Source organism: Aplidium turbinatum, chromosome 15, assembly GCF_918807975.1.
Source record: "Aplidium turbinatum chromosome 15, kaAplTurb1.1, whole genome shotgun sequence".
Taxonomy (NCBI): Eukaryota; Metazoa; Chordata; class Ascidiacea; order Aplousobranchia; family Polyclinidae; genus Aplidium; species Aplidium turbinatum.
The window spans coordinates 20,557,118-20,583,195 of record NC_137486.1 but is presented as its reverse complement, the minus strand read 5'-3'; the positions used below and the strand labels follow the sequence as shown (position 1 = coordinate 20,583,195).

General features: G+C 39.1%; 1 protein-coding gene across 1 annotated transcript; it reads right to left on the bottom strand.

Moving 5' to 3' along the window:
* Positions 1 to 1,118: 1,118 nt before the first annotated feature.
* On the bottom strand, positions 1,119 to 16,388 carry LOC145783867 (E3 ubiquitin-protein ligase BRE1A-like). The gene is made up of 21 exons (XM_082595621.1): positions 16,196 to 16,388; positions 14,633 to 14,800; positions 11,313 to 11,415; positions 10,548 to 10,692; positions 10,262 to 10,364; positions 9,328 to 9,467; positions 8,747 to 8,852; positions 8,233 to 8,355; positions 7,557 to 7,730; positions 7,253 to 7,321; positions 6,901 to 7,089; positions 6,319 to 6,460; positions 5,983 to 6,094; positions 5,603 to 5,681; positions 5,189 to 5,449; positions 4,429 to 4,611; positions 3,894 to 3,977; positions 3,373 to 3,498; positions 2,794 to 2,934; positions 2,207 to 2,308; positions 1,119 to 1,703 (listed from the first exon to the last, which is right to left on the bottom strand). The coding sequence occupies exons 1-21, from the start codon at positions 16,304 to 16,306 to the stop codon at positions 1,527 to 1,529; spliced, it is 2,838 nt and encodes a 945-aa protein (XP_082451747.1). The 5' UTR covers positions 16,307 to 16,388; the 3' UTR covers positions 1,119 to 1,526.
* Between the last annotated feature and the right edge of the window lie 9,690 nt (positions 16,389 to 26,078).

The window sequence follows — 26,078 nt, the reverse complement described above, 5'->3', positions numbered from 1 at the left end:
ACGTCAGAAGGCGTACACCGATGCATAGCGCTCAAGTCCGCTTTCCCGCAATGCAGGATAAAGATAAACAAACAAACAAACAAACAAAGGTAGGACAATTTTCCTTATAAACTCAATTGATTACAGTCATTAAGATCCTTCTTGCACTCAGTTCAGTTGCAGAAGAAAAAAGAGTATTAGCAGAGGGTGGGAATCGAACCCACGCAATCGAAATGACTATTCCCTTGCCCTAACCCATTGGGCCACGCTGCTTGTGGCGATACATTCACTTAAATTTCTTTGTATCAAAAATCTTTCGAGTAGATTGGTCAGAATATTACGTGCTGAGTCACATGACTGAAATCAGCTGATTCGCAAGGAAAACTGTTCTATCATAAAGAGCCTACCGCGTCAAGAGCCTCTACAAGTATGAGAAACTACCATGTTTAACCTGTCAAGGCTTTGTCAGTCTGATGGTAAAGATTCAAAACCAACCAACCAGTAATTGTAAATTTGAACTTGAAAATAAATGTAGCTGGGCGACTTGATTCAACGCTGTTCGCAAGGCTGTTAAAAGGGCAATGGACACGGTACCAATGAGATCTTCGGGCACTGTATTCAAAGAATACGCTCAAGGTTTCCAGCATATAAAATTATCTCGCGCCCAGGAATACACCTCCCCGTTTACGCTATTGCTGTAATGGACAGTCTCGCCATCTTCGTTTAAGACAGGCCATTCACTGCGCCTTCATCCGAATACTTCCTGACCTTAGAACACTTTGTTAGCTCCCAAATGGTGAAATAGCCTACGACCCTACGTCTTCACCATTTCAAGTAGCGCAGGTTTACTGCTAATTTACCAAAAGCGGACCACATAGGGCACTTAATAATGTGCCCATGCCCAACAAGACAGAGAAAAAGCAAGTATTTTTTCTCCGCTTTTTCAAAACTTAATTTTCTCGCTCAATAACGTTTCATCAATCTAACTAACCGGTTGCACAAGGCACTCATATTTTTTAGCCCACTGGAAGCGAAATTGAAGATATCTAAGGCGGAAGCTAGACATTTAACTAAAAATTTAACTTAACAACACTTTTCATGACAATGGCGACATACTGCTTCAAAAGCTTCCATTTCTCATATGTTGCATTTTATTAAATGTAGCAGAAATAGAATCTGCAAAATATCTGCAAGAAAAACATAACCCACTGGTTTGTAGCATATGATTGTTTATTATGGTAAGGTTCCAGTGTTCGGTTAAGATTTAGCAGCAATACAGCATTTTGTAGTCCAATGAATTAGTCCATTTTTGCAATCAAAAGGAAATAAACTTGGTTTCCAAACGACCCTTTTTCATAACGTTGCATCATATTTAAATTGACTTTCCGTCGTTTAACGTTAGATAACGTAAACAGAACGCAAAAGTGTCTTAAAATAAATCTTGTCATTTCCCAGGTAGCAAAATCTGTCGTTTTTACACTGTCAGCACATGTTGAATCAATGTAAAATGACGGAATTTGCTGACTAGGTTGTAGCCCACGGATCCTTCATTCGATGTAGATCCGATGAAAATCATTTCCACCGAACCCGGCGTTACATTTCGGGCACTTCCGCTGCCTCGTTTCGTACCGGGCCTTGATACATTTGATGCAGAACACATGGAAGCACTTGGTTAGCACCGCGTCCTTATTGTTCACGTTACAACAAGGGCAACGTAATTTGGTCTGAAAACACAAATTCCTCAGTTAAAAAAAAACACTTTTATAACGCAGATAGTATTATGAGGTTAAAATATGATATGACAAAAATATGAAAATAAAACATGACAATATGTTAAAATATGAAAATAAAATACGACAAAGCAACAAAACCGTACAAAAATTCTAATTTATAATCTTTATTGCAGTTTTACTTTTACACTTTGTCCTTTTTATTACTATAAAAAGGTGTTGTTTTTATTAATCTGATGAGTCTTATCAGGACACAAGTTGACAACTGAGTTCTGGACACAAAAACAATAGAAGTGCTCGTTTAAACATGACATGGTAACATCCTGGTGCTTTCCTTGTCTTGCCTTAATGTGACGTCATCCAAGAGCGCCATGCATTACTAAAACAGCGCATGACCACAATGCAAACCCATGGATGGACAGGTGTATAACTTGGAGGCTAGGCTTGGCTTATCATGCACGGTCGTCAATGGCGACATGCTCCCAGCTGGTACTCACTTTATACTCTTTGATTTCCTCCATGAGGACTTCATCAGCGCTGTACAAATCATCCGTCTTCTTATGCTTTTCTAGCTTCCTTCGCAATCTCGCACCATCCTCCTGGGATTCAAATGAAGATTAAAACAGGACCAATGATGAAGAAAGCTATCAGAAGATTGGAAATGTGCAAAATGTGGCTATAGAAGACTATAGAGAAGTGCAATTGGAAATGGACATTGCACGGCTCAGAAAGGTTACAGGATGGTGGACGAAAGATGTTTTAAAACGATGAAAGAAAGCAACATCAATGGAAAAAAACATACTCTACATCTTCAAGCGTTCTTGGAATACACAGTCGATTTAAGGAAATGTGTTCGATTTTGTGGAAATAAGTCTTGGTTAGAAATGAAGAGGAATGCTGGCAGCCTACTAAACATATATGGAAGCAAAACGAGCCAGTAGAAAATCGAAACTACATACAGAGAGAACTACATACGTCAAAGCTGCCACGATGGAATAAAAACCGATTGAAAATAATTGAAATTCTGATCATTTTGAAACTGAGAACATCAAATATGTTGAAAACAAGGAAAACCTAACCATACCTGCATCCTACTTAACTTGAAGTGTTCTTCTTCAAGGGTTTCAACTTTCCTATCAACTGATTCCTCCAGGATACTAATTCTCTCTTTCCGTTTCTCCAGGTCTCGACGGATGTCTTCGGTTATTTGCGTCATCTCCACCGCCTGACAGTAACAAACGCAACAAATTGTTCCTGACTGTAACAATCCTGTTTGATGGCTTTGTGGCCAGGCAAGATATATACCGGCCAAGCTACACCAAATTCTCTCTACCAAGTATTGTGTAACATCTGTCATGCGTACAATGGGCACGTGTCTAAGCGCTGGCAAAGTAGGAAGTAAACCAAATAAAACATCTAGCAATAGTAAGATTGAATCAACATCCTAGTGTGGTGTAGTCTGTGGTCCTTACAAGCGCTCGTGTGGCCTCGGCATTTTTATTGCCGACGTTGATGCGCCATTCATGCATCTGCGTCGGCAATCACCTCGGCAATTGCCGACGTTAATTTCGAAGACTGTAAATGTAAAAATATGAAATGAAGAAACCCAGCCAGGCCCACACCGACATTATGAATGCAATCGAGACGGTTTTCAACTCATCACCTTCCGTTTATGTAAGTCCATGGCTTGATTTCGCAACGCCATCTCCTTCTCTGTCGCCGTCAAGCTGGCCAGAAGTGCTCTTTCTTTCTCCTCTAGACGGCGCACTACTTGATTTTGTGATTCCACCTTGCGGAAATGATAACTATTGAAAAGCTTCAACTAAACAAAACGAAGTTTTAAGTCATATTCGATCAGTTTTAGAGTTATTTTCATGAAATTAAAAGTATAACACATGATGGTTAAAACGGTCAAAAAGTTTGAACAAAAAGAGACAAAAATACCTATGATCACGTAAACGTATCAAAAACTAAAACTGTCTTCTTTTGCTGCAAATAAAGATATTATAATAAATAATTAAGTATATGTTATAAAAATAAAGATTATTAAATGAGTAAACAGAACAACCTTAAGCATTCTTTATTTAAAAAAATGCTGTTCATTTTCACTATAATCGTAATCACTGTCACGAAATAGCGTTTACTAAATCGAAGAGCAAGTGTACCACTCATAACCCCAACTACCTGCATGTGCAATGTCATGGATTGTTCTTGCAGAACGGTCTTTTCTTCTTGGAGCAACTTCTGGATTTGATTTGCTTTTATCCGCTGGAAAAAAATTGTGGTAAACTGAATATCGTGTTCAACATATGCAACCTACAGTGCAAATATGCATTGAAGATCAAACGGGAAACATTGGTCATTGTTTGATCATTCATGGAATCGACGATGTATCTTTTCACCATGCAATAATGGGTGACGGTGATGTTTTTCAGACTACACCACTACTTTGTAACAATCTGTGGTCAAATCGTGCAGATTTTCCGCTCCGTTTGATGGGCGGAGGATGTGGTCTAATATGTTGTCAATGTTGCATGAAAAATGAAATACAGTACAATGTGACTGCGTCATATTTTAGCAGGGAGTTTCAAGACCTCGTGCGAGGTTTTATATTCATTGATATTAACAAATTGATAGCGTAGAAACGACGAAAACCGCTGCAACTTTACAAAATTAAACGTGCTGTGTGCAATAACGGTTAAAACGTCGGGTAAGCTACCTCTGACATGAGCTTAAAATTTGCATCATCTTTTTCTCTCAGCTGTTGCAGTAATCTCATGTTCTGCTCCTGCATGTCCTCGAACGCCTGCCCAGTAACATCCATCTCTGAGAGGAGGGCTTCTTCTTCCTGTTTTGTCGCCGCTAAATTGCGCCGTTGTTCAGTAATAGTTTCCTCCAAGACCTAGAATGACAAATTGAAAATTAGGAAACACAAAGGTGTTGCCGCAAAGTTGATGCCACAAAGTTGTTGCCGCAAAGTTGATGTCACAAAGTTGTTGCCGCAAAGTTGATGCCACAAAGGTGTTGCCGCAAAGTTGATGCCACAAAGTTGTTGCCGCAAAGTTGATGTCACAAAGTTGTTGCCTCAAAGTTGCTGCCGCAAAGTTGATGCCACAAAGGTGTTGCCGCAAAGTTGATGCCACAAAGTTGTTGCCGCAAAGTTGATGTCACAAAGTTGTTGCCTCAAAGTTGTTGCCGCAAAGTTGATGCCACAAAGGTGTTGCCGCAAAGTTGATGCCACAAAGTTGTTGCCGCAAAGTTGTTGCCGCAAAGTTGATGTCACAAAGTTGTTGCCTCAAAGTTGCTGCCGCAAAGTTGCTGCCGCAAAGTTGATGCCGCAAAGTTGTTGCCTCAAAGTTGTTGCTGCAAAGTTGTTGCGACAAAGTTGGTACCACAAAGTTTACCATATGAGACGCTTTTTCTTCTTCGTCACAAATCAAACTAAATTTCGGACATAAAAACATCACAAAGCCGTTCACCTTCATTTTCCTAAGAGTCTCAGGGTCAGGTCCTCTTGGCTGTCTCTCCTTTTCTCTTTGTTCCGCTTGATCGGCTCTTTCTGTTTCTTTATTACATTTTAAAAGGAGTTCTTCGATTTGTGCGGTTTTCGAAGACAGTTCTATGGTACAGCTTTTATTATCTTCTTCTAAACAAGCGAGATTGTCCTTGAGGGTGTTAACGTGCTCCTCCAGATTCTCAAACTGCGTCCGGGCGTCTTTCTCACTGGCGAGGATTTCCGCCTGAAAACAAAAAACAGGCCAACCTTATGTAAATCACAACTTAAGCCAAATACAAAAATCATAAAATGAAAAGAGTTGTACAAAGAAGTACATAACGGATAGATCTAAAGCTAAAAAGTTGTTCATGGAAATCTAAATGAAAACACCGTTCACCTTGTCCCGTTGTTCCTTGGGCAAGGTCTTGTACATCTCCAACAATAATTTCACTTCCTTAACTTCGGCCTCACTGGCTCTGAATGATGACGCAATTATGAGATTGAAAAGCATTGTCATACTACATTATGACGTCATACTGAGAGACGAATATCTCGTTTGTTACATCACCTATCGCTCGTCAATCACCTCACAGCATGACAACCAAACCAGAGTTCGCGAGTTGCATTTCGAGATAAAGAAAGCACTAAAATGACGTCTTATGACATTGGGACAACTCTTAAGGCTTAAAGGAATATTACAATGATACTTAAGGAACGATGGAAACAGGCAAATGGCAACACTACGGCTCATCAACACGCAATGCTTCAGGAACTCACTTGAGTTTATTTCTCAGCTCCTCCACTTCCTCTTGCTTGGCTTGGACTTGTTCCAGCAACTCTTCACGCTCACTCTCTAGGAAGACCTTTTCCCCTTTGGAGCTGTCCGGTTCTTGGAGGTAGACAATAAGTTAATATATTCAACAATGCAAACATATACAACAATACATCTATGGAGGTGGAGATATAACATTTAAAATTCCGTTATGTCGTTTTCTGGCTCTCACAAGTACCACGCTATTCTGGGCACATGGTATACGAAATCTTTGTGTATGTGATGATAGGTGGGTACAAACAAAACAACAAAAAGCACCAAGAGGAACAAATGTCGCCAACCTTTTTCCGCTTTGTCATCATCTTCCTCATCCTCTTGTTTGACAGGAGTTTCCGTTTTCACTGAGGTTGAGGTCACTTCAGAGTCCTTCGGAGTGTCTTGTTTAATCTCAGATTGCAAACGGCGGATTTCATCTTGCTTCACCTGGACGGGTTCAAACTCGTGATATTTTCTTGATTGTAAAAGCACAGTTGATCCAACTCACCAATATACATTCGGCGGTAGTGGCGAATACGTTTCGAATTTGGATCTTTTCTGATATATTTTTACCAACGCAGGGACAATGATCTATCGTTTGCTGAGAATGGTTAGACAGGACAAAGAGTGCCAGGAGCTGATGCTATACATTCAAATAATGAGATAATACGTTCTACAATATAATAAGTTCCACAACCCAGGAACATATTCTTCATCGTTGCTACTAATTGATCAACGACAATAAATTCCTCGTGATCACATCTGCCTAACAGTAAAGGACAGACAAAAATGATCATCATCATAATATCATTATCACTGGTTGGTCAATGATGATATATTTTTCTTTGATTACGTTTGCCTAACTTATGAAGTAAACAGCAGCCTACCTTTGACAGGTCGTTTTGCAGGTCTCTCATCTTTCGCTTGTACCGCTGAATTTCGCCTTTTAATTGTCGGTTGTGATTTTGCAAACTGTTAATAAGATGACGCATTTCACGGTTGACTGGGCCCGCCTGCTCATTGGCTGCCAGGTTCTGCTCCAGTTCCGCATGAAGAGCTTCGTAGTCGTGACGGACCTGGACAAACAATGGGTATTATGATAAAAGCATTATGACGAACGGACAAAACACTTGCACTGTTCACATATAAGGAAGTGATAAAATTCCTCAAGGTACGAGTTACAAAATATTACGAAAAATATTACAAATGAGCACTGAGCAGCCATAATATTATCATTACCTTGGCAAGCGTGTCTTCCAATTGAATAAGTTCATTTCTTAACTTCCTTTGTGTCTGTAACTCGTCGCACTGGAGAGAAAGCAATGACTAATCAAGTGACACCACACAAAAAATATTTCTTTATCAACAGTTCAGACATCACCAAAACAGTAATCTTTGTGTCTATGTAACTTGCAGAAAAACACTCCACAAGAAGTTAATCTTTTAAGACAGACACAGCACTCTTAATTCGATTTCAACCTGCTTTCGTTGACGCATCAAAAAGAGATAAAACCTGAATCAGTAGAAATATTAAATCAGTCACCTCCATCTGTTCTATCCTCCTCAAGTGGTTGTTCCTGGTGAGCTGAAGGAGAGTCCGCGATTCATCCAGTAACTGCTTCATCTGGACGCTCTCATTATACAAAACGGAGAATTGCGACTTCAGTGTCCGGTACTCAGGAGACTGGGTGATTGCGCTTTCTGGGATATTTTTGGCCTGAAACAAGAGCCCAATGTTAATAGAAAATCATAATTTATCCCATATTTGGTGGAAATTCGTTTATTTGGTGATACGAAAAAGTCATCCATCAAAGCAGCAAGGGCGTGGGACAATTTCTGTAAAGTTTGTATTGCATAAAATTAATGAGCACATCAATTCATTGTTGTTCATATCCAGAATCATACCACAATCTACAAACCGCCTGATTTTCATTTGTTGTTTTCACAAAGAAAAACTAGCGTAGCCAGACATGAGACATTCTAATATTCAAAATTTAATTCCATTGTAATGCATATCATTATCATCATCATCGATTTTTGTTTTTTAAAGTGCAGATTTTGCGAGGCAGTTCTAATCTACACTCGTAAACCCCACTCCAGATGCATGCTGCACGCATCAGATTGCACATCAGATCTCCACTGTAGCTTTCAACAAATAGTGACAGATAAAAGAAAACAACGCAGAGGCTTGCTATGAGAACAAGAACAAATTCACCTACATCAGTTTTCAACTTTTCCAATTCCTTCAGCGCCTCCTGATGTTGAGTCTTCATGTTTTCTAGCTCTTGGAGTCGGTTCTCGGCGAGTATTTGATCCTCATCCGATGGACTGCGCTCACTGTTCTGTTAGTAAATAATCGGCATTGTGACGTCATGTATACACTTTCGAGCTTAGTTTAAACTTTAAAATCGATAAATGAAAATCATATGATGTTGGCTTTGATCAGGTGTAAAAAATATGCCATGAGCAAAACTTCTTTCGCAGCAAGCAACATCCGAATTTCTTACATTGACAAAAACATGACAGAGTTTTTGTTTCGTACCGGGGCCAGAAAATTAAAACTGGTAGGCTACAGTGCAAGCATTTGTAAACCACAAAAAAGCAAAAAAGTTCTAGTTTGAAAATAATGCTGTTGATAAAACAGACAAATAAATTGCAACAAAAACAATTTAAACAAGCTTTAAACATTTATATTAACATTTAAGAATGAACGTTGCGAAGATTGACTTGTACCTTTTGAGAAGAATCTTGTGACGTAGTAGCTGAGCTAGCAGTGTTGCCATCTCCACCTCCACCCTTGCTTAATTTATCGATAGCTTCAGCTAGTCGTCTAGTAAGTCTGAAAGATCAGATACTGGTGGCAACAAGGAAAATGGAAATAATCGTAAATTCTTAGCTTTTTTGCTCTCATGTAAGATGAAGGTACTTATTCTGCAATTTATCTCTACTGCTTTAGTCAATTGATTAAAAAAGGGTAAAGTTACCTTTCAGCTGAGAATTCTGTAACCTAAATGAAACACACAGTAAATTGTTTTAACGATGCATCCCAACACGAAACAAAACTCATTAAATTGAGTTTTAAAAGGAATGTAGATCTTGCCATTGATAAAAACTTGTTTTTCCAGATTGATGGGAGTCAGAAAATTGAATACTGTATGCCATAGAGAACAATAGGAGGGGTCATTGCAGAAAACTGGTTGATCCTGATGTTTAGGGATGAAAACCAGGCTTCTTTCAAGCAAAATGGAGAAAGAGATAGGAATCAGAGAACCAAAAAGCTTCTGTCACTTATCAGAACAGCATAAACCACGCACCTGTCCTCTCGGAGTCGGATCTTTTTCACTTCCCATCTGGCATTCTCTGCCGTCTCCTGCAATTCTTCCACGCGATCCTCCAAGCTTTCAATCTTTTCCTCAACGCAGGAGCGTTCCATTGTGAATTTATGATGTTCAGCCTGTGGTGAACATGAACAAGGTAATACAGAAACTTTTCCAATAGCTCAGTCGATTAAGCACCTGCTTTGTGACCAAAGAATCGACAAGACCACAGATGGTTCTACTCTCGAAACGTGGTCTGAGCAATGCACTTCAGTGGCAATTACGATTTCTTTCGATACGACATTAAGAAAACTTTGATAAAAGTGTTTGATTTTATTCAATATAAACAAAATGACAAGTAAGATATATATAGCAAGAAATGAAGAGTTAGTTACGAGGAAATAAAGAGGTGAGGAGCAAAACCGTTGCACCTGTCAATCTGACAAAAAAAAGAGTCCAAAATATAGAAATGAAACTCATGTTAAGCAAATGTTTGGAAAACAAAACTGTTATCTTCAGTAGTATCAAATAGCATATAATTTTGATCAAATAAAAGGGCTTTCTGTGGTCTATACGAAAACATTGACACAAAATAATTAATTAGTGCAACAACTAGAGCACAAGAACAGCAAAAGTTAAGAAAAATCTATTATATATAGCAAAACTAATGCCAAAAAAAGATGGTGTAGTGTCAAGAATTAAGGCCTCGCCCGACAGGATTTCCAGACAGCAAATCAACCGTTTTTTACATTGATTCATTTCTACGTCTGCAGACTGATTTGCTGTCTGGGATTGTTAGGGTGCATTACTTATCCTGGATGCACCAGTTGAACTAGCCTACTCATCTGCTCAATTCATCTAGATGGGAGAGGATGTAGATTGTAGAATTGACCAGTTAGGTAGAGCAATAACTTCACGATTCACACATCACCTGGAGATCTGTAGTTAATTGGTGAAGTTTCTTGTTACTGTCCTCCAATGCAGTCACTTGCTCTTTCAACGTTTTTTCAACTAGATCAGAATTTTCCAAACTTCTATAAAACAAGTTAGAAAACATTAATTTTGATTTTTTACAATCATGTTCTTGTAGCGTTTATTGCAGCAAAGTTTTGCCTTAAGTAGTTTATTATAAAAGCATTCTCCTTCAAAGAAGTGATTTTAGACACCAATCAACTAGAAAAGGTAAAAATAGGTAAAACACATCAATGTTGACTTACTGCAAGATGGAAGCATGGTTTTCTTTGACATCTGTTATAGCATCAACGACGTTGGCAAATGCTTGTCGTGAAAATTCCAATCGGTTTGAAACATTGTCCTTGATGTCCTGGAACTCCTTATCGCTCAGCAGACGAAGGAAGGCAGCTGTGATAATAACCCATACATACTTACATAGTCTAGGCCTACTTATTTTGTAGGAAGCATGAAGTAACAGCATTATTAAACCAGCCGGAAAATCAGTTATTTTTCCATTGATAAATGTACGACCGATGCATTAAAATAAGTGCATTCTGTTATTAACCAAAAACGAACTTCAACCATGAGTGATGTGTATCCATGCACCGTTCGTGTCAAGAAACTGCTAATCCCACTAGCAGTATAGCATCGTGTGAACTACATGTATAACAGAATACAACAAGATTCTAAATGAACAACTTTATGATAGGGTAGCATACAATCCAGTGCAGTAATAATAAAACATATATAAGTTTTGTAGTTCCAGTACTTGTCGACCTGGAACATTTTAGTGAAAATTGATTTATTGTGTGGACAACATTTTTCAGATTAAATACAAATAAAAATTATAAGTGTAATAGCTTGAAAGTTCAGATACATTATTGCTAATCAACAATGGTATTAGTGACAAGTCAATCTAACAAATAAACTTCCAAACACAAATTTAAAGGATTCATATGAGGTCCATCTAAAGACAAGGTCAAATATCCTTGAAACTAAAACAATCAAGGATATTGAAAGACACTTACGTCTTTTTTTAACATCATCTTCATCTTGATTTGATGATTCTTCATCGACTTGTATTTCGTTGGCTTCCAATCTTCTCAGACATACTTTAATATTTTCATCAAGCTGAGAAGAACATTGCAATGACATAAAAAACTGATGTGAATGGTGAAAATATAAAGGTTAGGCTATTTTATTGACCATGAATGTATAATAGGGTGAGGCTGATGCCCCTATGACTCCCAATTTTTCTGGCCCTTTTAACAAATGTTATACATCATATAAATAGTAAAAATCCAAACTTTCAGAAAAATTGGTTGACCCCTTGGGGTGCCAGTTTTATGTTCAAATTCCTGCAGTGGTGTGCTATGCATACCCTCCAGCTTCGTATAGCAAAATCTAAAGAAATTGCCATTTTTAGCAATGTTAATCAATTTTGGATCTACTCGACAGGCCAAGAATATCATCAAGGTGAGGTAATGGTCATACTGCTTGTAACACATGAGAATTGGAGGCATTACTTGGAGGGAGGCTACCTACCATCAGCATAGCAGAACAAAAAGGCAGCAACATACGCTATATACTGTATAAGGCTAATGTAGTCAACAATTTGCTGATAGGTTCTCAATTCATTTCAGTTCAGCCTACAGAAACATAGAACATGGATCTATGTAGCCTACTATGGCAATACTATAAATTATGTACTGAGGTACATACAGTGCAGTGGCGTAACTGACCAAACTTACCATTGAAGAAATATATGTATCAGTAGAGCAGTTTGTATAAAAGTGTAATAATCACTAATCACCAGCACTAACTTTGCTGCCAAAAAAGGTGCTAATCAAATAGTTAGATTATATTCACTTGCAAACATAAACGTAATTACCGGTACCCAAAAGGATATGGAGGAAAAATTTGTTAATTTTTATGACAAAGATTTAAAAAAGTTTCAAAAAATAAATGCCGCTGATCGTGATCACAATACAGCAATAATAATTTTTAGAATGTTTTGTTTTAATCAAGACTATGCCGTTTTGGACTTAAAACATATTCAAGTTGCTTAAGGAGGAAGAAGATGTCAAATGTTTAGAAATTATGATGACAGACAGGATTGCCACATTTGCAGGTCGAGACATGGTAACAATAAGAAAAACAAAAAGAAAAATGGAACGAGAGCAGCACTTTGTAGAATTAGCTAAAAAGGAAGAAGACAGGAAAAAGTTAGACAATTCATAGACACAACACTTGATGAAACAGCAGACTTTTCATCTGATAATGACTCGGGAACTGAAGCTACTTTGCCAACATCTTCCAATAGGTGTCATCGTCAAATCGTTAAAGATGGCACAACGATTCGGGTGCCTTGTAATATTCTCAAACACCCTTCGATAGTTGGGTGTTGTATGAGGAACAAAATTAACCCAGTGACCGCTTCCACAATGATAAGGGAATTTATCATTGCGTGTGGTGGAGACATGTCGAAGGTGAACCTTAATTATACACAGGCACTGAGGCATCGCACCAAAACAGCTAAAGAAACTGCCAGTGCCATTAAAAAAAAGTGGCAACCTCCGTTACCTGGAACTGGATCCTTACATTGGGATAGAAAGCTGATGTCCAGCCTCAATTTAAAAGGTATCGATGAAAGGCTACCTGTCCTTGTTTCTGGTCCTAGTGGCGTTAAACTACTAGGAACGCATAAGTTACCTGCTAGCTCATCAGAGCCTATGGGAGAATTGATCGGTACTGCAACAGAAAAGCTGCTTGATGAGTGGAACTGCAAAGCATTAGTGGGAGCTATGGTGTTTGACACCACCAGCTCCAATACTAGCCACGTCACAGCTGGCTGTATTGCCATCTAAAATTAGTTAAATAAATCGTTACTTTGGCATGGGTTACATGCAGGCATCACGTAGGTGAGCTAATTGTCGGCCGGGTGTTTCATAGTCGGCAAATAGAATCATCAAAATCTTCTGATGTTATGATATTTTAAAGATTCAAAGAAAACTTCAACACCTCGTCGTATAGTAGTTTAGACAAAATTTAATTTTCCTATATCAAAGATGCTCACCCTGAACTTGAAATATACAAAGAAGAGCTGATTATAGTAATGAAAGCTATCTTACATTCCAAGAAAACACCAAGAGATGATTACAAAGAGTTGATTGAACTATCAGCCTTCTACCTACAAGCAGACATCTCCAATGTACAAAAAAAGTTCACGTTCTTGAGCTGTGGGACAATACGTGATGCCAGATGGATAGCAAAACTGATTTATGTTGTTAAAATGCCACTTTTATCCGAAGAAATTCTTGCCCTTCCAAAGAGTCACACTATTTGTACCCCAAAACAAATGCAGAAAATTCAACGCTATGTGAAATTTCTTGTGTTTGTTTATGTTCAGTGGTGGATAGAATGTGGTTCTTCTGCTGATGCTGCTTACAATGACATCAAGCTATGAAAAAAATATTCCTTTATAAAGAAATTGATGAAGAAATTGCAGAGTCAGCTCTATTTGCCTTCAAAAAACATCTTTGGTATCTGACAGCAGAATCTGTCCCCGTGATCTTGTTCAGTGACAAAGTAAATGAAAGTGGCAAGCAAGCTAAAAGTACAAAATTGCTGTCTTTTGAAAAAAACATCAAAACCCTTAAAAAGATACGGCACTGGGTTTGGAAAACCACAGTTCCTGATATTTGCACTTTCACCTACTCAATTACATACAAGAACAAGACTCTTGGTTTTTCTTTGAAGTGTTGAACAACACAGAGTTTTTGTGGCCTGTCTCCTTGTGGAAAACGGATATCAATTTTCTTAATGCCAAAGATGTTATCAAATCTCTGCTGGTTATCAACGATTGTGCAGAAAGAGGTGTTAAACTCACAAGTGATTTTATCAGTGGATGTAGGCAGGAAGAAAACTTTCAAAATGTGCTGCAAGTTGACTAACCAAAGAAAACGACACAAATTGACTTTATAAATCATTCCTATTTTATCCTTGGATCTTTTCAACAACATAAAACTGTGAAAAATGGTATTGACAATGAAGTTCTTTTTTGCTGATGATTTGGAAAAAACAAATTTTTGATTGAATTACAGTAGAAACGCACTTTATGTGTTTTTTTAACAAAAACGCCATTTTTTTCAAATCAAAACTGGCACCCTTTAATGGTCCTTTTTCACATCTTTTCTTTCTAATAGTGAGTAAAGAGAGGCTGTAGAACATATATACAAAGGGCCGAATGACTAGCTTAAGTTTTTAATTTTTGAGGGGCACCAGCCTCACCCTAATGTATAATACCGTACAGTCGTACACCTATTAATTAACAGCTTATTTTATTCACCTGGTCCCAGTATCGATTCACCATACTAAGTGTTGCTTCTGTAGCTGTTTGTTTTGCTTCCATAGTGTCAATTTGTTCTTTCAATTCCAACTCAGCATGTCGTCGAATTTCAATTTTTTCCCAAAGTTTTTTATTTTGAAATAGAAGCATTTTCATGTCCATTTCTTCCTGAAATTACAAACACTAGTCTGATATATGCTGTGCGGTATATAATATAACTGCAAAGAAATTTATTCTCACATGAGTCAGTTCAATCATATATAGCTAAATATCGATTTCGATCAGCTAAAAGCTAGATCATCTTCAGTTAAGCTTATTCAAATAGAATCTAAATAGAATTATATTTGAATAAGCTTAACTAAAGATGATCTAGCTTTTAGCTGATCGAAATCGATATTTAGCTATATATATATGATTGAACTGACTCGTGTGAGAATAAATTTCTTTGCATTACAAGACATGTAACCGAGTCGTTCATATCAAGCATTGTTGTGGGTTTGACACCTGTCAGAAGATAATTCATTTTCTTGATATAATATAACTCAATTTTATCACATAAAAACTGGGAGCTGGTGTCAAGCCTCCGCCCTGGTGAAACTACTATGACATTATAGATCGAAATCAACCAAAAACATAGGATGAAGTATATATATAGGTGTTTTGTGTCTTGAATAGCCTACTTTACTTTTGCTTTACTATTTTTTTTCCGATACCCTCACCTAACCCTGAAGGTTAGGGTTACAAAATAGTGAAGTGAAAAGAAACTAGTAAAAGCATAAACAACTGCAAGTCTGTTAATGCACTTTGAGCTATAATATAATATTATATAATATATATGTTTTGATCGATTCCAATCTTTGACATAATTATATTCACAATTCACATCATAGCATTTATGACCAGGGCAAAGACTTGTACACCAGCTTCAAAAATAGTAGTATGTATATAAATGATTGCTAAATATTTTTCAATCGTATGAAGTTAAACAGAAAAAAATTAAATACATAAACATATATGCACAATGCACACATTGTGCATCAATGGCATTTTCTGGCAGTTTTCCAGTGAGTTAATACTAAGGTAGGTTAGTGATTTATTTACACTTGTGTCTGTCAGGTAGCAAAATTTATAAACACTGGCCAAAACTACCTTAACCTGGTATTAACATGTCCAAGATATTAGACGCAGATATATGTCATGCATGCATCCATTCCACACTGTGGAGCCAAGCATTTTAGAAATTTAGATGCTTCCTAAATGTGGCACCTAATTATTCAGGTGATATTTTGAGTGATTTCTATTTTACTGGGTGCTTAATGGTTGTGATAGCACAGAATATTTTATTAACGCATACAGTACGGTACTAGACCTATTGTGCGATTGGTTGTTATTTGAACAATTATTTCTAAAATGGTCACAGATTTTTTATTTTATAAATTGCTAGGCTGGACAACGCCTTGTAAATGACCATACAAACCATGTTCATTGTTATTCCTAAACCTTCTTAGGAACCTCAGTTTTATTATATTTTTTTAAAAGAAAAACATAATTAATGATACTAACTGATGAAGAAACTGATCCGATGCTGATTGCCGGAAGAATTGCTACAGGATGCTTGGCTGGAGGTTCACTATTGTCTGAAGGATCACTTTCGAATGGTCGTTTTGTTGCCATAATTTCAAATTAGTCACAGATGTATAACACACAAACTGGACTAATGAACTGAAGATCTTTATAGAGTTACTAAAACACAACTCCACTCAGCTAATCATAGCATTTATAGATTGTAATCTTTGTAATTAAACTGACTTATTATAATAGATAAAAATAAAGTTACAGTTGATCAAGCATGACCAATCAGTTGCAGAAGAAACATGGGTTACTGTCCTTTGTATTATTCACAAGGTAGGCTATATAGTTTCTAAACTCAACCAAAGTATATCATAATAACAATCTATGATTAAATGACGTGATTTTGTTTTTATGCATATGGTCGGTTATCAGCCAACACACAAAAGTAGATTTGGCAGCATCACATTTGATTCTTTTTCTATGTTTGATTCATACCAAACAGGAAAGGGGGTATTCATGTGAAGCTGGATTTCAAACTGAAATGATATGGTCAGATTTTTTTTGGAAAATTGGGCGATGTACAATGATTCAAAACGAGACCAGCTCACTAGAATCTTGTCTTTCACACTGGTTCTAACTGGCTGTTATATCACATAATTTTTTAATTGTATATACTGTACAGTACTGCATGTTTTCACAATTGGCACCTCACAAAGTCAAAATTGTTTTATTGTATATTTTCCAGATGAAGTTTTTTATATGCTTTTTCAATTGAGTTTGGAAGTTAAGAAGTTTTCATGATGAAGTTTCATTCAGCAGAATGGGATGTAGCCTACATAAGCTACCGGTAGTTCTCAAACGAAATGACAGCATGCAATCCTTGCTGCACAATTGAATTGCTTGCCCCAGTTTACTGATTACTCAGTCAAATTTTGTTCCAGTGCAAGTTTTCAGTAGGCTAGTCTAGATTTTCAAAAATCCTATTGATTGATCGATAGAATTTTGATCCTCGGACTGGGAATTGGGATTTGGGAAAGCTTCTTGTAAAACTTATTTCGTTTTGCCATTTTTTCCTTTCATATGGGAGGTGTTTTTGCATTCGCAAAATAGAATCTTCTATTTGAATAAGGTACTGATAAAAAAACGTCCTTTACGGTGGCTATCAATATATTTTCATGTTTGAGAAACTGGCTGATTTTACTTACTTGTCATAGCCTAGTCATAATAAACAAAATGATAAAAAATACAACTGTCAAGTGTCAACACAAAATAAAACTGGCAACGCTGGTGTTCAGATTCTAGACAGAGTTTCTCACAAAATATTTAACTTTTCAAAAATAACCATCAATTTCAAACGGGGTATACCCAAATCAGTGGAGATGGTCGATTTATTTTCACAATATATTATCACAAAATTTTGTATTTAGTGAATTTGTGTAAATTGTGTCAAACTTGCGTTGCTGCTTTTCGTCCGCCCAGGAAGCTCATAATCGATTAAGCTCAAATTGTGTGCACGAACTAAGTGGTCTGAGCGTAAAATGCAAAAATATAGGGCCGCCTGGAATAAATTGCGACCTTAACAAATTTGGTATCGTTGGAAAGCTTAATTCCTCTAGATTAGGATTATCACTCTCCTTCAACCAGGGACCCTTGGCAAAAAAAGTTATGGCCGTTTTTGAAGCAGCACCTTGCGCCGCTAGTGGCGCAGTTATCTAGCTATGCTTTCAGCAAAAACATGGTTGAAATTGTAGCAGAATGATTAGGCTAGCGGTCAGCAAGCTGTGTAAAATTCTGGCAGTCAAAGTTGCTCCGGTGACCACTGACCAGCTTATTAGCCATGAGGTTTGTAAGTAACTAGTAAGTACTGAGTAGGTTTGGGACAGCAAAGATTCTTGATCTACTACTCTGCACTGGCTGCAGTAGGCTACTAGCCTAAATATCACAGAACTGAGTATCAGGCAAGCCTATAGCCTAGTTTAATTTGTTTTGGGAACTGTTTGCAAGAACATCATTATCGGTAAGTTATGTCAGGCTATTCATTTAATTTGGTTTGCAACAGAAGTCAAAACGTTAGGTAGCCTACGGTAACAGGTGCACTAGGCCTATAACAGTGAGTACCAGTAGGCCTATGCTAGGCTATAGTGAAATTTAAGGAAACAGGTCTAAATGTTCTTTACATGCAGCATGTCTAATCGTCTAGCATCTAGCTAGACTCTAGCTTATATTAAAATTTTGAGTTTTCTGTTGTTGTTTTAGTTCATTTCTCTTTCATTTAACATCTTGGATTTTAAATGGCATTGCATGCAGGTGTGAAGTAATTGTAGCCTACCAATGAATGCAGTATGGTAGTGGCAGTAGGCCACTGTTATAGGCTACCAGTGCACTAACTGGTGCACAAACTAACAAAGGAAGGGTGTTTATTGAGACCTGGTAGCCTATAGCCTATATTTTAGTGATATCCATGCAACAATGCGTATTCTGGTAATTGCACACTCTGTCAGTTAAATAAGGAGGCCAGCCTACCAGTATGAGCTATGGTTGTTGTTACTTCTGAGACCACCTGTATAGGCCATAACATATTCAGATATAGATTAAGTTTGAAAAAGCAAATGTGTTGCGTGGGCATTTTTTTCCCAGGTCTGAGGTTATTTTTCTCTCTTCACAGCTTTACAAAGATTTTTATGAAATAATATCTCTCAGTTGTTTAGAATTAGAATACTGTGCATTTGTACAAAGATGGTATGGAAAATACCCCATCATCAGCATTGTGTTTGATGGTCCCACAAGTCAACAAAGACTTACGAACAAGGCAGGCGTGAAAGCAATTTATCAGCATATGTAACAATTTCACAAGATGCTTCTATGGTAACAATGAGTCGTGTAATGTTTCTTCGCAATACAAACTTTGTGGCTGCAATTGCGATTGCAGCATTTTACGAGTTAAGTTAGACTTCCCGTGTCAGCACTCAAGATCGAACCCGGGCCGGTGGAGTGAGGTGCCACTCCACTAACCGCTACACCACTCCTTGCTCATTGCGATTGCAGCAGTTTATGAGTTAAGTTAGACTTCCCGTGTCAGCACAAAGTATCGAACGCTGGCCGGTGATATGAGATGCCACTCCACTAACCGCAACACCACTCCTTGCCCATTGCGATTGCAGCTTTTTATGAGTTAAGTTAGACTTCCCGTGTCAGCACCAAGTATCGAACCCGGGGCGGTAGATTGAGTTGCCACTCCACACCTTGCCCATTGCGATAGCAGCCATTTATGAGTTAGGTTAGACTTCCGTGTCAGAACCAAGTATCGAACCGGCCCGGTGGATTGAAGTGCCACTTCACTAACCGCTACGCCACTCCTTGCCCATTGCGATTGCAGCTTTTTATGAGTTAAGTTACACTTCCCGTGTCATCACCAAGTATCGAACCCTGGCCGGTAAAGTGAGGTGCCACTCCTTGCCCATTGCGATTGCAGCCGTTTATGAGTTAAGTTAGACTTCTCGTGTCAGCACCAAGTATCGAACCCAGGCCGGTAGAGTGAGATGCCACTCCACTAACCGCTACACCACTCCTTGCCCAAAGCGAATTTAGACTTTCCGTGTCAGCACTCAGTATCGAACCCGGTCCGCTGGAGTGATATGCCACTCCACTAACCGCTACGCCACTCCTTGCCCATTGCGATAGCAGCCATTTATGAGTTAGGTTAGACTTCCGTGTCAGAACCAAGTATCGAACCGGCCCGGTGGATTGAGGTGCCACTTCACTAACCGCTACGCCACTCCTTGCCCATTGCGATTGCAGCCATTTATGAGTTAAGTTACACTTCCCGTGTCATCACCAAGTATCGAACCCTGGACGGTAAAGTGAGGTGCCACTCCACTAACCGCTACGCCACTCTTTGCCTATTGCGATTGTAGCCTTTTATGAGTTAAGTTAGACTTCCCGTGTCAGGACCAAGTATCGAGCCCGGGCCGGTGGAGTGAGATGCCACTCCACTAACCGCTACGCCACTCCTTGCCCATTGCGATTGCAGCCGTTTATGAGTTAAGTTAGACTTCTTGTGTCAGCACCAAGTATCGAACCCAGGCCGGTAGAGTGAGATGCCACTCCACTAACCGCTACACCACTCCTTGCCCATTGCGATTGCAGCCGTTTATGAGTTAAGTTAGACTTCTTGTGTCAGCACCAAGTATCGAACCCAGGCCGGTAGAGTGAGATGCCACTCCACTAACCGCTACACCACTCCTTGCCCAAAGCGAATTTAGACTTTGATGAGTTAAGTTAGACTTCTCGTGTCAGCACTCAGTATCGAACCCGGTCCGCTGGAGTGAGATGCCACTCCACTAACCGCTACGTCACTAATTGCCCAATGCAATTGTAGCCTTTGATGAGTTAAGTTAGACTTCTGGTGACATCACTCAGTATCGAACCCTGGCCGGTGGAGTGAGATGCCACTCCACTAACCGCTACACCACTCCTTGCCCAAAGCGAATTTAGACTTTGATGAGTTAAGTTAGACTTCTCGTGTCAGCACCAAGTATCGAACCAGGGCCGATGGAGTGAGCTATTTCTCCACTAACCGCTACGTCACTAATTGCCCAATGCAATTGTAGCCTTTGATGAGTTAAGTTAGACTTCTGGTGACATCACTCAGTATCGAACCCTGGCCGGTGGAGTGAGGTCCCACTCCACGTACGGCTACGCCACTCCTTGCCCATTGCGATTGCAGCCGTTTATGAGTTAAGTTAGACTTCTCGTGTCAGCACCAAGTATCGAACCCGGGCCAGTGGAGTGAGGTGCCCTCCACTAACCACTACGCCACTCCTTGCCCAATGCGATTGCAGGCTTTTGTGGGTTAAGTTAGACTTCCCGTGTCAGCACCAAGTATCGAACCCTGTAGATTGAGTTGCCACTCCTCTTACCGCCACACCACTCCTTGCCCATTGCGATTGTAGACTTTATGAGTTAAGTTAGACTTCCCGTGTCAGGACCAAGCATCGAGCCCGGGCCGGTGGAGTGAGATGCCACTCCACTAACCGCTACGCCACTCCTTGCCCATTGCGATTGCAGCCGTTTATGAGTTAAGTTAAACTTCTCGTGTCAGCACCAAGTATCGAACCCAGGCCGGTAGAGTGAGATGCCACTCCACTAACCGCTACACCACTCCTTGCCCAAAGCGAATTTAGACTTTGATGAGTTAAGTTAGACTTCCCGTGTCAGCACTCAGTATCGAACCCGGTCCGCTGGAGTGAGATGCCACTCCACTAACCGCTACACCACTCTTTGCTCATTTTGATTGTAGCCGTTTATGAGTTAAGTTAGACTTCTCGTGTCAGCACCAAGTATCGAACCAGGGCCGATGGAGTTAGCTGTTTCTCCACTAACCGCTACGCCACTAATTGCCCAATGCGATTGTAGCCTTTTATGAGTTAAGTTAGACTTTCCCGTGTCAGCACCAAGCATCAAACACTGCCAGGTGGAGTGAGCTGCTTCTCCACTAACCGCTAAGCCACTAATTGCCCAATGCGATTGTAGCCTTTTATGAGTTAAGTTAGACTTCTGGTGACATCACTCAGTATCGAACCCGGGCCGGTGGAGTGAGGTCCCACTCCACTTACCGCTACGCCACTCCTTGCCCATTGCGATTGCAGCCGTTTATGAGTTAAGTTAGACTTCTCGTGTCAGCACCAAGTATCGAACCCGGGCCAGTGGAGTGAGGTGCCCTCCACTAACCACTACGCCACTCCTTGCCCAATGCGATTGCAGGCTTTTGTGGGTTAAGTTAGACTTCCCGTGTCAGCACCAAGTATCGAACCCTGTAGATTGAGTTGCCACTGCCCTTACCGCTACACCACTCCTTGCCCATTGCGATTGTAGACTTTATGAGTTAAGTTAGACTTCCGTGTCAGCACCAAGTATCGAACCTTGGCGGGTGGAGTGAGATGCCACACCACTAACCGCTACGCCACTCCTTGCCCAATGCGATTGTAGCGTTTTATGAGTTAAGTTAGACTTCCGTGTCAGCATCAAGCATCGAACCCTACCTGGTGGAGTGAGTTGCTACTCCACTAACCGCTACGCCACTCATTGCCCAATGCGATTGTAGCTTTTTATGAGTTAAGTTAGACTTCTGGTGACATCACTCAGTATCGAACCCGGGCCGGTGGAGTGAGGTGCCACTCTACTAACCGCTACGCCACTCTTTTCCCAATGCGATTGTAGCCTTCTATGAGTTAAGTTAGACTTCCCGTGTCAGCACCAAGCATCGAACACGGGCCGGTGGATTGAGTTGCCACTCCACTAACGGCTACGCCTTGCTCATTGCGATTGCAGCCGTTTATGAGTTAAGTAAGACTTCCGTGTCAGCACCAAGTATCGAACCCAGGCAGTGGAGTGAGGTGCCACTCCACTAACCGCTACGCCACTCCTTGCCCATTGCGATTGCAGCCATTTTTGAGTTAAGTTGAAGATCTCATCGGTAGGCTACCAGGCCCAGATTATCCTCTCAGTGGTCCTGGTTGTATCCATAAAACCTTGCTTGCTGAAACCTCGACTTGAAACTAACCGCCTATCACACGAATCCCAGATAGCAATTTCCGTCAATTTTACATTGATTCAACATCTACAGACGGAAGGTAGTGGAAACCGTTACTACCATAGCAAACCCGCGCACGTCAGGCTTAAACAGGTCGTTTGTATCTACATTTGTAAAGTAAATTTATTAGAATTTATTTATTTCTGAACAATTATTTAATTTAATAATTTCTTAATCAATTAATTAATTTTACCTCTCAAATACTTGACCAGTTGTGCTGCGTAATTTTTAGTTATCAGTTTGTGTGAGCTAGGCTAGATTAGCAAGTTTCTCAAATGTTTAGATTTATCCATATTTTGTTGTGATAGTGTATTATTCTTTAGTATTTCTTTTAAAACTATTCTTCTTATAGGCTTGAAAAGGGCTGTATGATTAGCCGAAAACGTTAGCTCATTGTTTTTGTTTTTTTATGTTAAATGTAGTGTTGTTGCTGCGTTACGTCTGTTTAAAATTTAGGTAGGCACTTTAACATGCAGATATCCAATCTTAAACTTACATTAAACTAAACTTACAATACTTAAACTTACAACTTACATATCCAATTTTAAACTTACTTAAACTTACATAAACTTACAGCCATCTTCGGAAACGAAGGGCGAACATCATCATCATCATCATCCAATCCAGCACGAACCAATCAGAAGCTACGCTTTTCATGACGTTAGCAAGATTGCGTTTGGGAAGAATTAAGGAAAAACGCAAATTCTAGCTAAATTAAATCATTGCTTTGCCATCGGTTGGCTTGGCGCATTGGGTTAGGGTGGTAGTAGTCATTACAATGACGTGGGTTTGATTCCCACCTCTGCTATAGCTCTTTTTTCTTCTGTAATTACCAAACAAGGTTCAAAGTAGGCTAATTATTAATTCTCTGGCTGAATGCTGGAATGGTCACAATAGCAGATAACGTAGATAACGTACAGATAACGTAGCATCTCATTGGTTCGTGGTTGGATTGGATACGCGCGTAGATTATTAGAAATCTGCTTGTTAAAGTGCCTACCTAAAATTTATTAGAGTTAAAGAAATTCTAGTGTAGATTTCGATGATTTTGTTGTTTCGTTTGACGCTATAAGTCCAAGCAATTTTTATTTAGCCAATCCATGAGAACATTGTTGCATTGGTGGTGAGGTATCTTTGAGGTATCCTCCTTGATGCTGGGTTACTGGGCACTCCAATATGGGATGGTCTGTAGACTGATTTGGTGCGTTGCATTTTGGACAGTTTGGTTAAGTTGTCATCCTTTATCGACAAAGGTTGCCATTTGTTTTAGTTTTTTTGTTCTTATGCGGTTTGCAGCAGACCATAATTTTCTGGTAGCAGTGCCAAATCCTGGTGATGTCAGTGATGATACGTAAGCCTACAAAGTCGCGTCGTTTCGATTAGGACTCATGCCTTGACACAATGCTTGTCAATCTGCTGCTCGTGTTCAAGTGAATTCAAACCTGCTGGTGGCTAGTGATGCTGTACAAAGCAAGATGACAACTCGCAATAAATTTTTCATTAGATGCCATGGAGCAACATGTGCGTCAGCATTCTGAGTAGCCTACAAACCAGTTACGTCAGAGTGAACATTAATACAAAATCAACTGCTTTTGCTGGATTTTTTGTTGTTTTCATTTTTGATAACTAAGCTGGAATGTAACCTACATGAGAAAAATAGAGAACAACAAGATAGAGAAATATTTTTCTTGAAAACATTACCTTTTCAATATTTTGTAAACATTATGTCACTGAATTTTATGTTAATATTGAAATACGCTGCTGTAGGTTTAAGAACGGTTTCGTTAAAGAAACAAGTAAGGTTATGCCAGCTTGCTTTAAAATTATGTTTTACGTTTTGTATTCGCCTGCAGGTTAAACTTACAGTCTTGTTTTTAAACCTGCTGTGAAGCACTCCAAAGCAAGCAGTTTGGGGGAGCGCTACCGCTAAATACAGTATAGGCTATTATCGTCGTTATTATTATTATTATTATCAGGCATAGGCCTACTTTGTGTTGCAAGAACTATCATTTCAAAACATTTTTAATTCGACAGCTTGGCGTCTCTATTTAACCATGGAACCTGATGACACACGATTGAATATAAGCTGCAAAATGAAGATATAAAATATTTAAGAGCTTTAAGCACAGGTGGGCCATAGGCGAGCATACTACTCTAGGCCAACTCAGGATTGCAACTAACAAGGTGAGGAAAAAAAGCAAACTAGCTAAAAAATGTTATGGTTTTATTTACTGCCTCTGTGCAACTGCTAGGGTCTTTGAGCGACAAGGCTAAAAGACCTCATTTTAATTTTGTATCATATTTAAAATATCATCACATTATTAGTTAATGGGTTATGTAAGAAAGAACACAATCGGTATTGTCTTTAAAGTGTTTGGTATGACTCGATCTGAAATTGATCCCAGACCTACCAGCACTAGAGTCGAAGACGATAACATCTCGGCCACTGAGCTGGGTCATGCCGAAGATATTCGTATCAAAAATGTTTTCAATGGGCACATTTTGGCTATTAGCGTCTCGGCAAGCTAAATCTTTACAAATATCAAAGAGTGAGGAAAAGAAACTTTTGAACAAAGCGTAAGAAAGATTTTCTTTGCACCAGGTAACGCAATAAGATGTCACTGCCGAATTTGTAGCCTAACTGCTTAATATGACGTAAACGACGTCACACTGATGGTGTAGCAACCTTGAGCTGCTTGGGGCAAAAACTTATTTTGAATTTGTTGATGAGCACTTTCTCCTTATGACACTAATTGTTCTGCCTCTGCTGTATACAAAAAGAAAATGTAATTACGTGATTTGCTTAGGGCCTCACTCAGCATCACATGACGACAGATAAATCAAACAGAGAGAAATGAAAACATGTCAATTCAAGAGGTTTCTAGCCTCAAGCGAAATAAAACTTTAGCTTTATTGTTCCATCGCTGAAGGATTTGTGATACGATAGAACTAACACGTTTGGCGATGTTATGGAAACTAGTGCTAGGTTATTTCAACAATGTATCCGAATTTCGGTTCTCTTCAATATTGAGTGCTCTGTCGTTTGTTTATCGCTTTGCATTCGAAAAATATCGGACCGTAAATTTAAGAGCAGAAAAAGGAGAAATGCATTTTTTTATAAAAAGCGTCTACATCACCCAAATTTTATTTTGAGTACATGACATTTCTCACACTCTCTTTCAAATGCAATACAAAGGTAGATCAGTGGAGAAATGAGTAAAGACAGCTGGTCGATCAGGATTTATTATAAACTTGTAGCAAGAAGATATGATTAGCCTACCC

What these genes read in the sequence shown, in the direction of transcription:
- LOC145783867 (XM_082595621.1), bottom strand. Translation starts at nt 16,306, where the DNA reads ATGGCAACAAAACGACCATTCGAAAGTGATCCTTCAGACAATAGTGAA. An exon ending in GGAGGATAGAACAGATGGAG is followed by an intron (nt 7,322 to 7,556) that starts GTGACTGATTTA and finishes CTTTCTCTCCAG; the next exon opens with TGCGACGAGTTACAGACACA. An exon ending in TGCAAAACGACCTGTCAAAG is followed by an intron (nt 6,461 to 6,900) that starts GTAGGCTGCTGT and finishes GAACCCGTCCAG; the next exon opens with GTGAAGCAAGATGAAATCCG.